At 52.0% G+C, this 15,438-nt stretch overlaps 1 protein-coding gene across 3 annotated transcripts in view; it reads left to right on the top strand.

Moving 5' to 3' along the window:
- Positions 1-15,438, top strand: part of KIAA1671 (KIAA1671 ortholog) — a 199,327-nt gene that overhangs the window by 169,614 nt on the left and 14,275 nt on the right. For all 3 annotated transcript variants that reach the window (XM_042961421.1, XM_007082499.2, XM_042961422.1), the window contains one exon: positions 12,237-12,355. In XM_042961421.1, coding sequence (XP_042817355.1) covers positions 12,237-12,355 — 119 coding nt within the window. The remainder of the gene's footprint in view (positions 1-12,236; positions 12,356-15,438) is intronic.

Genomic DNA, 15,438 nt, shown 5'->3' with positions numbered 1-15,438 from the left:
TTTTTTTTTATTACTAACCATAAATGTGACGAAATTCAAAAAGAGGTAGAATAGGGGCGCCTGGGTGGCTCAGTCAGTTAAGCAGCCGACTTCAGCTCAGGTCATCATCTCGCGGTCCGTGAGTTCGAGCCCCGCGTCGGGCTCTGTGCTGACCGCTCAGAGCCTGGAGCCTGTTTTGGATTCTGTGTCTGCCTCTCTCTGACCCTCCCCTGCTCATGCTCTGTCTCTCCCTGTCTGAAAAATAAATAAAACGTTTAAAAAAAACCCAAAAACCAAAAAGAGGTAGAATAAAAAATAGGTCTCCCCGCCCCCCACCGCCCCTTCCAGAGACCAGTGTTATAGTTTTCCTGTGTCCTTCTCCAGGATTCTGTGCCTTTTCAAATATCCACATATATTTGTGTTTTTACATATAGAAGAATATGCTTTTTTCCTCACAGACAAATGGCAGCCCCCTTCCACCTGCTGCTGTGTGCCTTGCTTCATTCACGTGCTAATAAGGGCAAGGGGGGCGTTTCAGATCAGTGCATTTATATCTGCCTTATCTCTTTTAACACCTACTTTTAACAATTAAGTAGTATAGTATTCTGGGTCATGGCTGTTCTGTCACTTGGGTTAAACACATTTAAAAAAATTTTTTTTAATGTTTATTCATTGAGAGAGAGAGATAGACAGACAGAAGGCGAGTGGGGGGAGGGCAGAGAGAGAGAGTGAGACACAGAATCTGAAGCAGGCTCCAGGCTCTGGGCTGTCAGCACAGAGCCTGAGGTGGGGCTCAAACTCATGAACCGCGAGATCATCACCTGAGCTTAACCGACTGAGCCACCCAGGTGCCCCTAAACACATTTTTTAAAACCCTAAATTCTCTTTTCCCTGGGTGCATCTTAACCTTAGAACTATACACCTTTTATTGACAGAAGCTTAGACTTAAAAGGGAAACTGAGGGGCACCTGGATGGCTCAGTCGGTTAAGTGTCCGACAGCCCAGGTCACGATCTCACGGTTTGTGAGTTCGAGCCCCGTGTCGGGCTCTGTGGTGACAGCTCGGATTCTGCTTCAGATTCTGTGTCTCCCCCTCTCTCTGTCCCTCCTCCACTCATGCTGTCTCTCTCTGTCACTCAAAAAATAAATAAACGTTCAAAAGTGAAAAAAAAAAAGGGGGAAACTGAATTTGTCTGTTTCCATGCAAAGGGCATCTCAGTACTTCTAGAATGTTCTATGCTGCTCTTCTCTCCTGCCCCCTGCAGGAAGGTTCCTTGTTTTTTGAGGATTGTCTTCCTTCCCTGGATTAATCTCTCCTATTTTGTACCTTAAAAAAATCCGCTTTCACAGTTTGTCTGCACCCTGAACATGGTGTTTGAGTTTGTCTTTAAAAGTAATAAAAATTAAAATGTAAGGGCATATATAAAAACAGATGGTCTGAAGATGCATCAAGAGTCTGAGTAAACAGTAATATCATTCATGGGCATTAGAAAGGGAGCAGGGGATCATTTATGAATTCACTCATTCATTCATTCATCCGTCTATCCATCGTCAGTTGCTTCCTGAACACTGTGGCCATCTCAACTTGGCGCTGGGGTTTGAGGGTGAATGGATGCCCCAGTGCCTGCCCTCAGGGAGCTCACAGTTTGGTGGAGACAGTCAGACAAGCAGTAAGCACAGCACAGCCTGTTAAGGTCTGTGATGGGCTGAGCATGGCGGGGGGTGGAGCATGGGTCCCAAGGAGAGACTGAGCCCAGGTGCAGATGGAAGCAGTCAGGAGAGGCTTCCTGGAGGAGGTGATGCCTGAGCTGTGTTTGAAGGACACATTGTGGCCAGCGGCTGACAGACTGTACCAAGAAGTCTTCCAGAGGGTCATCTCTTGGGTGGCATTTCAGTAGGAGTTGGCAGAGTGGGGGTCACAGGTCCTAGACTCGGAGCCTGACCACCTGGGTTCGAATTGGGCTTCTCCACTCCCTCATGGGACCCTGGGCAAGTTTTCTTTCTCTGTGCCTCATCTTCTACCTGCTTCTTACGGTGGTTGAGTGGACAAAATATGGCCGCTGGGCAGGCAGGCAGAGCCATATACGTGTCTGTTGGTGATGTTACTGTTCACCTATGAGATGGGCCATTGATAGTGTCTACTCTAGGCATTGAACTAGATGACCCACGTAAGGAATTGACTTGTTCCCAGACACACGGTTGGTGCCCCTTAAGTGTTCGCGGTTATTACATTCGTTTCTACCTCTTAACCACCTCTGACATCCAGAGCAGGGCCCTAGGGTGTCATGGACTTCTGGAGTTTGGGGGAACCCCACCTCTGCAGCTCACGAGTCCTGGGCCCCCCGACCCCACCCCAGCCCAGCTGTCATTTCTATGTATAGCCTCAGAGGCCGTCGGGAGAGCCAGGAAGCCCTCGCTCTGGAGTCTTGCGGGCATTCCCAGCCGAAACCAAACACGCCTCTCCCAAGCACCAGCTGCAAACGTGTGTTCCTGTCACTTTGGGTGACGCACTTGTCCCGTGGAGACGGCGTATCTCTGCCAGACCCGTCACCTTGCAACCGGCACACCCTGGTGGGGGGCTCGGCCCCGAAGGGCAGTAGGTCTGCTGGGCCGAGCTGGGGTCCAGCTCATTGCGTTTCGTGGTAGAGAGGAGCGGCCGACTCGTGGCCAGGTCAAGGGAAACACTCTGGGGTCTGGCTGAGGCAGCTCCTTCCAGCCCCCAGCTGAGCGATGGGACTCTTTGGCCTCATGAGGGCCAGATAGCACATTATTAACAGTGTTTATTAAAATGATATGTTTTGGGGGGAGCCAAACAGTGGACATCACCGCCATCATCAGGCCAGGTACAAGCTCTCGCCAGACATTTCCCAGAATCCTCCCAACATCCCGGCATCCTCCCCATCCCCTCTGCACAGATGGGAAAGTCGAGGTTTGGAGACATTCGAATCACAGCCAGCAAAAGGCTGGGCTGGCTTTGCCTCTTTTCTGCCGAGTCTTAGGACCTGTCCTGCCTCCAACTTGACAGAGGTTAGTGGAGTAGGTCAATTTCACACCCGCAACCTACAAGTTTGTGGCTTAGGGTTGCTAACCACCAGGGGGCTGTTAGGTTATCCAGAGTGTTTATAACCACTGGGTCTAATCTAGCCCCAAAGGAAACTGAGCCTCAGAGAAGGGAGGGGCTTGACCACGTAGGGTCAAGAGAGGGGGAGCCATGGCTGAGACTAGTATCTGTGCCCACGACCCCAGGTCAGGGGATGGAGTCCAGATCAGTGTGTCCCTGTGGGCGAGACCTCAGAGCCACAGTCCAGGTGGGTCCCTCAGGTCCGGGCACACATCCTCCTCTGCTTCTCGGTCACTCTTGCCCGTGTGTCGCTCTCTGGTTATGTGTGTCCCCGTGGTTTCTCTTGCTCTCTTGCTGCTGCTCTGTCTGCTTCCGTTTGCCCGTCTGTCTCTGTCCTTCGCTCGCTCTGGCCTCCCTTCTCCACCCCAAGCTTGCCACCAACCTTAGAGATGACCTCAAGATCTTCCTGCCCCACTGACTGATGCCTGTGGCGGGTCCCGAGTGGACTGTGGCCAGGTGGCCAGCCCACACCCTGAGCCATGCCCCCATCCAGCCCCATCCACACCTGGCCTCACCTGACTATACCTGCACCGTTGTTCTCGGAGCCCATTGGGAGGGCTCAGCAGCTGGTATCCTACCGACTTTCCCTGGGAAGTGCCACCCCCACGCTACTGGGCAGGGCAGGGGCAAGCCTGGCTTGTGCTGTAGCCCTAGGTGGCATTGTGGACATCCCCTGCGGGGAGTCCACAGGGAGGGGACACTGTGTGAGTATGTGCTGGCAGCACCGGGCATGTTCTAAGGGCTCTGCCCGGCCCCACTCCCCATCGAGTTCCTCCTGTCTTTCCCTCTCCTTTCCTGTCCTTCCCTCCTTCCCTCCCTCCTCCCTTCCTGCCTTCCTGCCAATGTATTGAGCAGTTACGAAGTGCCAGGTCCTGTAAATAAGCACTGTGAATCCAAAGGTGAGAAGAAAATGCAACTCCCACCCGCCCCCCTCCCCATCTTGGAGATTCTTTTTTATCTCTGGAGGGACAAGCATCCAACAACTCCCACAAGTGATGAGAACCGCCAGCCGAGATCGGGGCTCAAGGAGAAAACTCCGGCCAGGACTCAGACTTGGGCTAGGACAGGCACCCCCCTGGAGCTGACGGGACCTGGCTGGGCAGAGTGAACAGCATGGGCGAAGGCCCGTGGTGGGAAGGTGCATGGTGGGTTTGGGTGTCATTGTGGCCGTGGGGGTGGGGGCTGGGGGGACGGGTGAGGATAAGCAGATGTGGCGAGGAGAGCGGACTCTGGACCTTGGGGTTCAGAGCAGACTGAATTAAGACGGACAGTGCTCTTACGAAGAGAGCCTGGGGGCGCCTGGGTGGCTCAGTTGTTTAACTGTCTGACTCTGGATTTTGGCCCAGGCCGTGATCTCACAGTTCGTAAGGTCAAGCCCCACATCGGGCTCTGCGCTGACAGCACAGAGCCTGCTTGGGATTTTCTCTCTCCCTTTCTCTTTGCCCCTCCCCTGCTTGCGCTCTCTCAAAATAAATAAACTTAAACATTTTTTTTAAAAAGAGCCTGGACCGGGGCGGGCACAGTGTGGATGTGACAACTCCAGCTCATCCTTGACCTGCCACCCCACCCCCCCGCCCTCCTTCTCCCCTTCCTGGGCCTGCGACCCCATGACAGAGGCTGCTAGAGATGGACTGTAGTGACAGGCACAGGCCAGGGAGTCGTGAACCCTGGAGGCCAGGCCTGGCGGGCATCCCTCCCCGTCTCCGGCCCTTGGTTTTCTCATCTGTGAAATGATCACAGAGGACCCCAACAAGCTCTTGTGTCAGACCAGGGCCAGGAAATGCAGCACGGGCTGTGGGGAGCACCGGCTTGGGCGCCAAGCAAACCCAGGTTCAAATGCCAGCTCCCCACCACGTAACTCCGTGACCTCGGGCATGGCAGGTCGCCTCTCTGGGCCTCAGTCTCCTCCCCTGTAAAATGGATCCATGACATTCCTACCACATAGGGTTGTCTGGGAACACAGATGGCAGAACGGAAGAGTACATCGCCAGCCCTCAGCCCTCAGGAGTGTTCGCCCTCAACATTGATGTTGCTCTGATTTCTCGGTTGTGTAAGGCTGACCTGAGCGCGAGAGAGGAAGGCGCTGCGGGCCCTCAGGGCAGAGACGGAGCAGGTGTCACCAGCCAGCCGCCCTGCGCAGCTGACAGTGTAGAGTTGCAGACGGGGGAGGGGTTGCACATCTTGAATTCCTCCGAACTGCCCTGTCAGCTGAGCCGCTGAGCGCCGTCCTGACTCAGGGTTCTTTTCCTAGGTGGACGTGTCAGACACCCCAGAATACACGCAGGCGTGGTAGTTTCTCTTCTCCCCGCCTCCTCCCTAACGCCGTTGCTTTTCTGGTTAAGTTCGCACGTACCCACTGCAAAGAAAAGTTATCTTTGGAAACACCTTCCTCCAACAAATATTTATTCAACAACTACCATAGACCGGGTATCGTTCTAAGTGCTGGGGGTGGGGGGGCAGCACTGGACAGGACAGTCCCCATTTTCACGCAGCTGGCTGTCCAAAGCGCATCATAGGTCAGGGATCAGCCAGGTGCCTGTGGGGCCCAATCTCGCCAGCCACCTGTTTTGTAAGTAAAGTTTTATTGGAACACAGCCACACACAGTGACATACTGCCTGTAGCCCAGTAGTTGGGACACAGACTGAATGGCCCCCAGGGCCCCAAAGACTGACTATCTGACCCTGCATAGAAAAAGTTTGCCCGGTTCTGATACGGATTAACACATAAAGATTTCTGATTTGTTCTTCACTCACGGTGCGTGTGCAATACGATCGTATTGGAGGCGTGATTGAATGGGTTTTATTTCATTTTATTAATTTGATTGTCTGATTGTACCGGGATATAAAACTACAAGTTTGGATATTAAATAAAATCATCATGAGTAATAAACACCCTGTTTATCACTCCTGTCTGTTACTCCCCACTGACAGTTCCACTGTTAGTGGTTTGCCATGGGACCTTCCTCGTACGTTTATGTGTTTGTTTTTACAAAACTGGTGTCATAAGACACATACACACGTGCCGTTGTGTTACCTTTTTTTTTTTTTTTTAAATGTTTGCAAGTATAAGACAGGTATCTTTCTCTGACAGTAAACATTTCTTTCTGAGCATCATTTTCCCTGGCTGTCTTTATTCCATTGTGTGGATATGCCACATTGCATTCCACTGATCCCCATCTTACCAGACATCTAGGTCATTTCCAAGATTTTGCAGTGGTGCCTCCAGTATTTTGCAACGATATTTCCAATATTTTGCGATATTTGCTCTCCTGCAGGGAGCCTTCATGTTCATAGATCTTGGCAAGTGTGTCTAATGATTTTCTTGAGATAAATTTCTGGAACCAGAATTGCTGACTCGAGGGATATACAGGTTTTTAAATTTCAGGATGTGTGTTATGGCATGTTTAAACACGGCCCTTAAAGGCGTGTGTTAGCCTGGCCTCCCCAGCATGGCTATTATGAAGTTATCCATTATGGGCTCTGGGCTAAGACAGTCATCTTTGCTTGTAAGACAAGGGCCCAGGGTCTTCATGCGCCTGAGGCTTGGGGCTGGGTGAGCTCCTAGTCCGAGCAAGTGTTTTGGTTTTTTTGTTTGTTTGTTTTCATGTTTATTTATTTTTGAGAGAGTGAGCAGGGAAGGGGCAGAGAGAGAGAGCGGGACGGAGGATCCAAAGCAGGCTCGTGCTGACAGGACAGAACCCGATGCGGGGCTCAAACTCACTAACCGTGAGATCGTGACCTGAGCCAAAGTTTGACACTCAGCTGAGTCGGCCACCCAGGCAAGTGGTTTTTATTTTTATTTATTTTTTTATTTTTTAAATTTTTTTTAAAATTTTTTTAACATTTTTATTTTTATTTATTTTTTAATTTTTTTTTAATTTTTTTTAACGTTTATTTATTTTTGAGACAGAGAGAGACAGAGCATGAACGGGGGAGGGGCAGAGAGAGAGGGAGACACAGAATCAGAAGCAGGCTCCAGGCTCTGAGCCATCAGCCCAGAGCCCGACGCGGGGCTCGAACTCACAGACCGTGAGATCGTGACCTGAGCTGAAGTCAGACACTTAACCGACTAAGCCACCCAGGCGCCCCCAAGCAAGTGGTTTTTAAACCTGCCAAGTTCTTGAAATTTTTGAGAGCATTTTCACACACATTTCCCCATTTTTGCATACACTTCCTCATCGGAGCCTCTTGAAGCATCCTGGGAAAGTTGGGGGCAGGTGGATGTTGGGGGCTGGAAGGAGCATGGGATAGGAACCCTGCATCCCAGAGGTGCCCGCACTGCCTCTCACTCACTGTGAAAACTAAAAGCCAGACAGCAATTCCTGTCTCTGTGCCTCGGTTTCTCATCTGAGAAAGGTCAACCGAATTGACTCAAGAGTCCTTCTCACTTTAAATGATAAGATTTGGTCATCCTCATGTGACAAATGACAACTGAAATGCGGCTGTGGGCATCAGGTGGCTGTCCATCGGGGACGCACGTCAGAAAAGACTGGCACGTGTTCCAGACGGGGGACTCACTGGGACACATGCGTGTCATTCATTAGTTTGTCATCTGTATTGTCGGCGTCTACTTGCCTGTGGACGGTGAGGGTTTTTGTAGCAGCCTGTGAGGCAGGCCTGAATTGGAAGAATATCCTGTCTTAAAGCTAATTAAAAGTCTGACTTTGGGAAAGTTTTTATTAGAGTTTTGGGGCCTTTTGGTGGTTGATCTCGAAGCCTCGCAACCCGGGGAGCAAAGCTCAGGCCTCACTTGATCTGAGTGAGGGTCTGCCAGAGGGAGGAGCCATGAATAACTTGCAGTGCATGCAAGGTTTCCAGGATACTCATTGGAGAAAGTGCTGATAAACAGCTCGCTTTCTTAAGCCTCATTTACAAGATGAATCCCCTAGATAATCCTACCCCCTGAGTTACTCCAAACTTGGGGGTCTGTGTTGAAGAGTAGTGACTGTGATGACATTCCGCCAAATATGTAACGTTTGCTTTTTGGTCCAGACAGCGAGGCACAGAGAGGTTAAGTAGCGTGCCCAAGATCACACAGCTACTGTGTAATGAATCCAGACACTCTGGCTCCAGAAGCAGGACACATCCAAGGGAGACTGAAAAGAGGTCAATTCTAATTATTACACTGTGGGAAGTTCTACAGCAGTGCCGTCCACTAGAACTTTCTGCAGTGATGGAAATGTTCTGTATCCATGCTGTTCAACATGGTAGCCACATGTGGCTATGGACCCCTTGAAATGTGGCTGGTGCCACCGAGGAACTGAATCCTTTGTATTTTTTAATTTTAACAAATTTACGTTAAATTTAAATAGCCACATGTGGCTAGCAGCTATGTATTGCCCAGCACAGATATAGAGACTTGAGATCTAGGGCATGGTGAGAGCCGTGGGGCTCCTGAGCCAGCCTTGGTAGGGGTGAGTTCAGAGAAGGCTTCCTGGAGGAAGAGCCCTCAAAGTTGAAATCTGAAGGTTAGCTGGGAGGCGGTGGCTGCTCCAGTGGGTCTGGAGGTGAGAGAGAGTGTAGTTGGGGGCACATGAGGCGGGAGTGGCCAGTGGGAGGGCCCAGGATGGGCAGGAGATGGTGGGGAAGGAGCCCAAGTAATGATGATCCCACAAGCCACTTTGAGGAGTCTGAACTTGAGCCTGACGGATGTGGGCGATGAAAGGGCTTTGGCAGGAACCTTGCGGGCCCAGATTATGGTTTTGTAAGTATAATGGGAAGAGCCAGAGGTGAGGGAGGCAGGGAGACCCTGGAGCTGGCCAAGGCCGGACAGAATGTTCTGGAAGGAGACTTTGAAGGACCGGGTGTTGATTTGATGGTGGGAGTGAGGGAGAGAGGAGTCAGGGGTGCTGCCCTGGGGAATCTCGAGTCTGGCATTAGGCGGCGCAGGGAGAAAGCGTGTATTCCTGCCTGTGGTGATTCCACATCCCTGAGTGTAAATCCTAAATCCCTTCAGGGGGGCCCACAGACCGGGATGGATGGAGACCTACGTGTCGTTGCTGAACGCCATTGACATCCAGCCCCCGTCTCCTGCCCTGATTCCACCCTCGGCATCCTACCCACCCGGCCGTTCTGATTTCCAAAGGCCCCACCTCCACCTCCCTTCTCCATCCCTGAGCAATGAAAGACCCCCGTCCTTCCGGGGGAGGGCCGTGAAAATGGTTCTGAACACCTGCAGCTCCTGTCCCCTCAGCTTGGTGATTTCCGGAGATTATGTCCTTGAAGCCACAAAACAACCCCCGTTTTTCTAATGGGGAAACTGAGGCTTGAAAGGGTGGCGTCACGTGGCCAGGCCACACAGCTGAGACAGAGCGGAGACAGCAGCACCCCCCTTCTGCCTGAGCTGTGACACAGAGCCGTCACCCCTCTGCCTCCCACCACGCTTGGCACACGCCGCCCCGTATCCAGCGGGCAGCTGTCTGCAATGTGCTCAGGACAGCGACGCCGAGCCCACCGGCAGCAACCCCCTAAGGCCCCAGCCTCTGGCTTCTGAATCTGACCCGTGTAGGGGATTAAGTTAGGGAATGCCTGATTCTGTGACATCTTTGAAAAACAGTGAGCAGCTGGGGATGTGCTCAGATGGCGACTTCCATTCCTGGGCCCCAGGGAGAATTGTGTTCAGGGTGCAGGGCATCTGAGAATGTCAGGTGATCTTTCAAGGCAAACACGTCCCCAGTTTCCCCGAGCGGGGACTGACTTCATCCCTAAAGCGTGCGGACAGCCACCCCCACATGCTGCCCATGGGCCTGGAGATTGGGCAGACTGTCCCAAGACTGGCTTGCTCATCAGAAGCCAAAGCCTTAAAAATATGCCACCCCTTGACCTGGTGATTCTATACTTAGGAATCTCTTCTGTGGGAATAATCACAGACATGTGTCACTGTAGCCTCGAGGACGTTCGTCATGTTGTTGATTATAACAGGGAGAAATATGCAGCAACCTAAATGCCCAACACTTGGGGATTGGTTAAATGAACGAACGGTGCTGAGTGCATCCAGCGGGATCTTCAGCCATTAAAGATGAGGCATGGATGGGCACCTGGGTGGCTCAGGTGGTTAAGCGTCCGACTCTTGAATTTGCCTCCATCATGGTCTTGCAGTTCGTGAGATCGAGCCCCCCCCCCCCCCCCCCCCCCCCCCGTCGGGCTCTGTGCTGACAGTGCAGAGCCTGCTTGGGATTCTCTCTCTCTCTTTCTGCCCCTCCTATATTCTCTCTCTCTCAATAAACAAACGTAAAAAAAAAAAAAAGAAAAAAGATAAGGATGTCGATGAATTGGCCCAGGGAAAGTTCTGGATGGGACTATGCCAGAATGTTGTCAGTGGATGAGGGGTGTTACTCTTTGCGCTTTTCTATCATTTCTAAACGTTTTACAACAAACACGTGTTATTTTGTTACCTCGTCAAAGAAAAGCGTTCTGCAGGCAGTGGTGTTGGGGGTGTTCGGACATTAGCTGTTGTTAGGGTCTTCGAGTGTGGCCGTCTGTGAGGTGACAGAGGGCTTTCTTCTGAATTCCCATTCTTGCATATATCCCCGCACAGCATCCCCTTGAGCATTGTGGGGCACACAAGTGTCCCCAAAAGCTGAGAGGAAGAGAATGGGGAAGGGGGTAGGCATAGGAGCCGTCACATGGGTCCCGTCCTTGGCATCCGTGCCCTTAGCGTGGCGACCGTGTCCTCACTGGACCCTTGTAGCTTCTCTGGGCCCCAGGTGAAATCCCTGAGGTCATACAGCTAATAAGCATTTCCCCGGGCCTGTGTTCGTTCTCCTGGACCCTATAAGCTTGTTCAGCCAAGAACGGTTCTGCAGAAGCCGTGGAAAAGCGTAGAGTAAACTAAGATGATGGAGCATCTTGACCTTGAAGAGCGCATCAGCTGGGTCACAGAATCTCAGGGGTTGTGTCTGCTGTGCTGCGATCCCCCACCCCCGGTTCCCTGGTGCCTGGCACATAGTAGGCGCTCAGTAAATACCTCTTGAGGAAATACCTTCTATGTCAAACTTTACCTGGTACCACAGTGAGTCCAGCATGGGCAGGAAGGGTTCAGCAGGAGGAGAGATCGCCGTGGTTTGCAATGGCTTTGGCTGAGGAGGATGGTAGGAAGGAGGAGGGGCGCAAGCAAAACCACAGAGGCTGGGATGTGGGAGGCTTGTGTGGGACTCAGTGGGGAGGTCAGGGAGGGTGGGAGGAAGGGTTTGTTTGGGGTAGGAGATGGCACACTGGAGAGGAAATTTGGGGCTCCATTACAAGGCGTGTTGGATTTCAGCTGGAGGGCACTAGGGAGCCACTGAAGGTTGTTGAGCAGGGAAGGGGCTTTTAACTTGCCAAAGTGAATAAGGTGGGGGAAGCCAGCAGTTCAGCCACTTAGGGGAGGTCTACAGACTGCCCACCATGTGCCAGCACTCCTTCCAAGCGCCCCGGCTGAGGGCAGAGATAGCAACTGAGTAGGTAGTGAATACCCAGCGATCCAGGCTGCCTGGGATGCAGTGGTTATCCGTTTGGATGTGGGGTCCCAGCCTCCTGCCCGGGTTTGGGTTCCACTTCACCGTGCACAGGCTGTTTGATTTGGGGCCTGTCACTCGACCGGCCTGAGCCTCAGTGTTCCCATCTGCAAAACAGGGATTGTAATAAAGATTGCCATGGAATTGCTGTTCAGCGAGACAAAGTGCACACAGCTTGATTGCCGCTGGGCACAGTTAAATGCTCCACGAATGCCATATTGGATGATGCAGATGGGAAGCCACTGGCGGTGGGAACCTGGGGCGGGGGACGGGTGAGGGAGCATCCCTACCAGGTGGACAAGTCCTGGGAGACAGGAGATGGAGAGAAGATCATCCCGCCTGCAATGCCAGGCGGAGAGGGGCCCTGAGGACGGGCAGCGTGCTGGGGAGGGTGACACCTTCATCTCAGCACTGCTTGCTTGCCTTCAGCACTGACGCTCCTGCATCCTGTGATGCCTTGGGCACATTGGCGCAGCTGGTCGCCCTAATGCCCACCCCAGACATTTGGACCCGTCGCTGAGCACAGTCGGGAGCTGGGGCGGGTTTGAGTCAGGGGCAATGCCATGTGATCTGTGTCAGCTGGGGACCAGGTTCTGAGCATTTTCCCCTGATAGAAATCTTCCCTCTGGCTTGTCCCCACAGGACCAACTGAAGCAGTGTTTCTCCAGGCGGCCCCCCGAAGCCAAGGACACCGACACCCTCGTGCAGGAAGCCGACAGCCAGTATGGGACGTGGACAGACCAGCACCAGAGCGGGGAGAGGTAGGGCGTCCCAGGGCTTCTGGCTTCGAGGTGGGGCCCCTGGATGGCAGTGTGGCCCACCTGCCCCCTCATTTCTATATAACTAGAACCTGTTTTGTGTGTAAGTATGAGAGTAATCCATTCTTGTTGTAAAAAAGAAAATTTAGAAAGTACAAATTATTTTATTTCATTTGTTTTTTAAAATTTTTATTTTTGAGAAAGAGAGAGACAGAGCGTGAGCAGGGGAGGGGCAGAGACAGAGGGAGACACAGGATCCCAAGCAGGCTCCAGGCTCTGAGCTGTCAGCTCAGAGCCCGACGCGGGGCTCGAACTCACGGTGAGATCATGACCTGAGCCGAAGTCAGACGCTCAACCGACTGAGCCACCCAGGCGCCCCAGAACATACAAATCATCTTAAAATAATGTATGAAATGTCCAGATTAGGTAAGTCCATAGAGATGGAAAGTAGGTTAGTTGCCAGGGGCTGGGGGTAGGTAGGTAGGTAGGGGCTGACATTAACAAGTACCAGGCTTCCTTTTGGGGGAACGAAGAAGTTCTCGAATTACATTGCGGTGATGGTTGCACAGTGTGCTAAATGTCACTGATGGAAAACTTTATGTTATGTGTGTTTTACCACAGTGAAAGAAATTACGAAGAAAATGAAAAATATGTATCATCCCAGCCCACAGATCATTAATGAGGGCATCAGTGTTTTTTGTTAGATGTCTGTCTAGACTTTTTTCACCATATCTGGGTATGTTTACAAATCTAGGAATGTACTATACCTGTTGCCTTATTAGCTATGTCTGCATTTAATATCACCCCAGTTAAACTTTTTTTTAGCTTATTTATTTTTTGAGAGAGAGAGAGAGAGAGAGAGAGAGAGAGCAGGGGAGGGGCAGAGAGAGAGGAAGAGAGAATCCCAAGCAGTGCAGAGCCTGATGCAGGGCTCAAACTCATGAACCATGAGATCATGAGCTGAGCCGAAATCAAGAGTCAGGACGCTTACCTGACTGAGCCACCCATGCACCCCCTTTTTATACAAAAAATTTTTTTAGTATATTTATTTTTTGAGAGAGAGAATATCGCCCCAGTTAATGGCTTGGAGGGCCCTCAGAGGTCTGCCTGGTTTTGACTGTGGCAGAAGGCTTCAGGTTATCAAGAACAGCCTGGATACAAGAGGCAGGCACCTCTGAGTTCTAGCTCAGCCCTCGCTGGCTGTGGGACTCTGGCTAAATTAGCTACGTTTTCCCAGTTTTCCGGTCCTCCTCCTCTATGGGAAGGGAACGACGCTTATAAAAACAGCCAGGGTTTATTGAGCCAAGCACTGTTGTAAGCACATGAAGGTGTTAACATCTAATCCTGTTGCCCTGTCTTGCGGAGGCCAAGGCTGAGGCAACCCATCACAAGGGGTGGCTGGGAGGGGAATCTGTACGGCAATCAGCAGATTTCCTGGCACATAGTAGGAGTACCTGTTCACTGCACCTGTTTGTGGTTTTAAAGATACAATATTTCTTCTCTGCCTTGGGTGGGACATCTGGGGTGGACAAGGCTGTGTTCTCAGCTCATGTCTTCCCTAGCCGGGGGCCCCAGGATCGCGTGGTCATGTGACCACAGTGAGGGCCGCGTGGTCTTTTAAAGTCACAGAGACCTGGGTTGACTGCGGCACGGCCCCTTGCCAGCTGTGTCACGACTCAGTTTTCTCGCCTGTGGGTGGCATGCCCGGGGCTGGGGTGGACTGAGCCCCAGGTCTCCCACCTGCTTCCCCCGCCTTCTCAGCTGGGGGGTGGTCACAACCCTCTACTGGGTAACGTCCCACAGCCCTCGATATAAAAGTTGGGTGGAGGTGGATGGAAGTAAAAATGGGTATATGGCGGCGGGGTGGGGGTGGGGGGGGCGCCTGGTGGCTCAGTCGGTTAAGCAGCCAACTTCAGTTCAAGTCGTGATCTCACGGTTTGTGAGTTTGAGCCCCGCGTCGGGCTCTGTGCTGACAGCTCAGAACCTGCTTGGGATTCTCTCTCCCTCTCTCTCTGCACCTCCCCCATGCTCTCTTTCTCACAAAATAAATAAATAAACATTTTTTAAAAAATGGGTACGAAGACGAAAATGGGAAGCAAAGGTTTCTTAAAGCTCCTGTGAAAGTCTTTTCTCCCCTAACCCTTGAAATGTGTTTTATTAATGAGCCTACTTACCTGTCACTAGACTTAACTTAAATTTCCTGCAAGAACCCTCGGGACGCAGAAGGCTGCATCTCCGTCTTGCGTCTCTCACGCTCCCTAGGCCTCTGTTACCCCCAGAACCTAAGGCCAGGTGAGTCCCGGCCTGGGGGACCTGGGACCTCTCCTGTGGGTGGACGCCCCCTTCTGTTCCCCAGAGGCACTGCAGCGCCCTCTCCCTGGCCGGACCAGCAGCCGCTGTGCCCCCAGCCCTGGGCAATGGCGCCATCTGCTGCCTCCTTGGTGGTATTTCCCTCATGGTTCGGGGACTTGCTTCAGTCCCACCCATAACCCAACATCCTGCCCCTTCCGAGGAGTAACATCATCCCAGGGCTGACAGAGCACGGCTGTGCCCCCCGGGGTGAACCACCAGTACACCTGGGTCAGAGGTTCTGCTCAGGGGTGTAGCTCGGGCAGCTTCTAGGGCTGCAGACCCCTTCTATCAGCGATGGTGGCTGGGTGCCTGACTGCCCTTCCTCCCGGATAGCTCTCCCATGCTCTTGACTTTGGTGTCTTTTTAATGGGAGGGGGGAGACTTTTTAATTTAATGGCTTATTTTTGGCTTAAGTGATTTACAAATTCCTATCTTATGTGGTCCCAGTTATCCAAGCCATACTTAAATACATTACCACGGGCAGACGTTCCGGAAGTCGGAGAAGGGTCAAGGGCATGGATTCCAGAGTCCGTTCTGGCCCTTTGGGCAAGCTACTTCACATCTCTGTGCCTCGGTTTCCTCATCTTTAGTGGGATCAATATTTAATTTCCTGAGGTGAATCCCACCTGATGGCCTTGTGGTGGCTTCAAGATCAGAGGGTGACCCTCACAGGATTGGAAAGAGGATTCAGGGACTCAGTTTTTAGCATAGTGCCTGGCACAGAGTAAGTGCTC

Source organism: Panthera tigris, chromosome D3 (genome assembly GCF_018350195.1).
Source record: "Panthera tigris isolate Pti1 chromosome D3, P.tigris_Pti1_mat1.1, whole genome shotgun sequence".
NCBI classification, from domain to species: domain Eukaryota; kingdom Metazoa; phylum Chordata; class Mammalia; order Carnivora; family Felidae; genus Panthera; species Panthera tigris.
The sequence above is the reverse complement of the archived record's forward strand: the minus strand, read 5'-3'. Positions and strand labels throughout refer to the sequence as shown.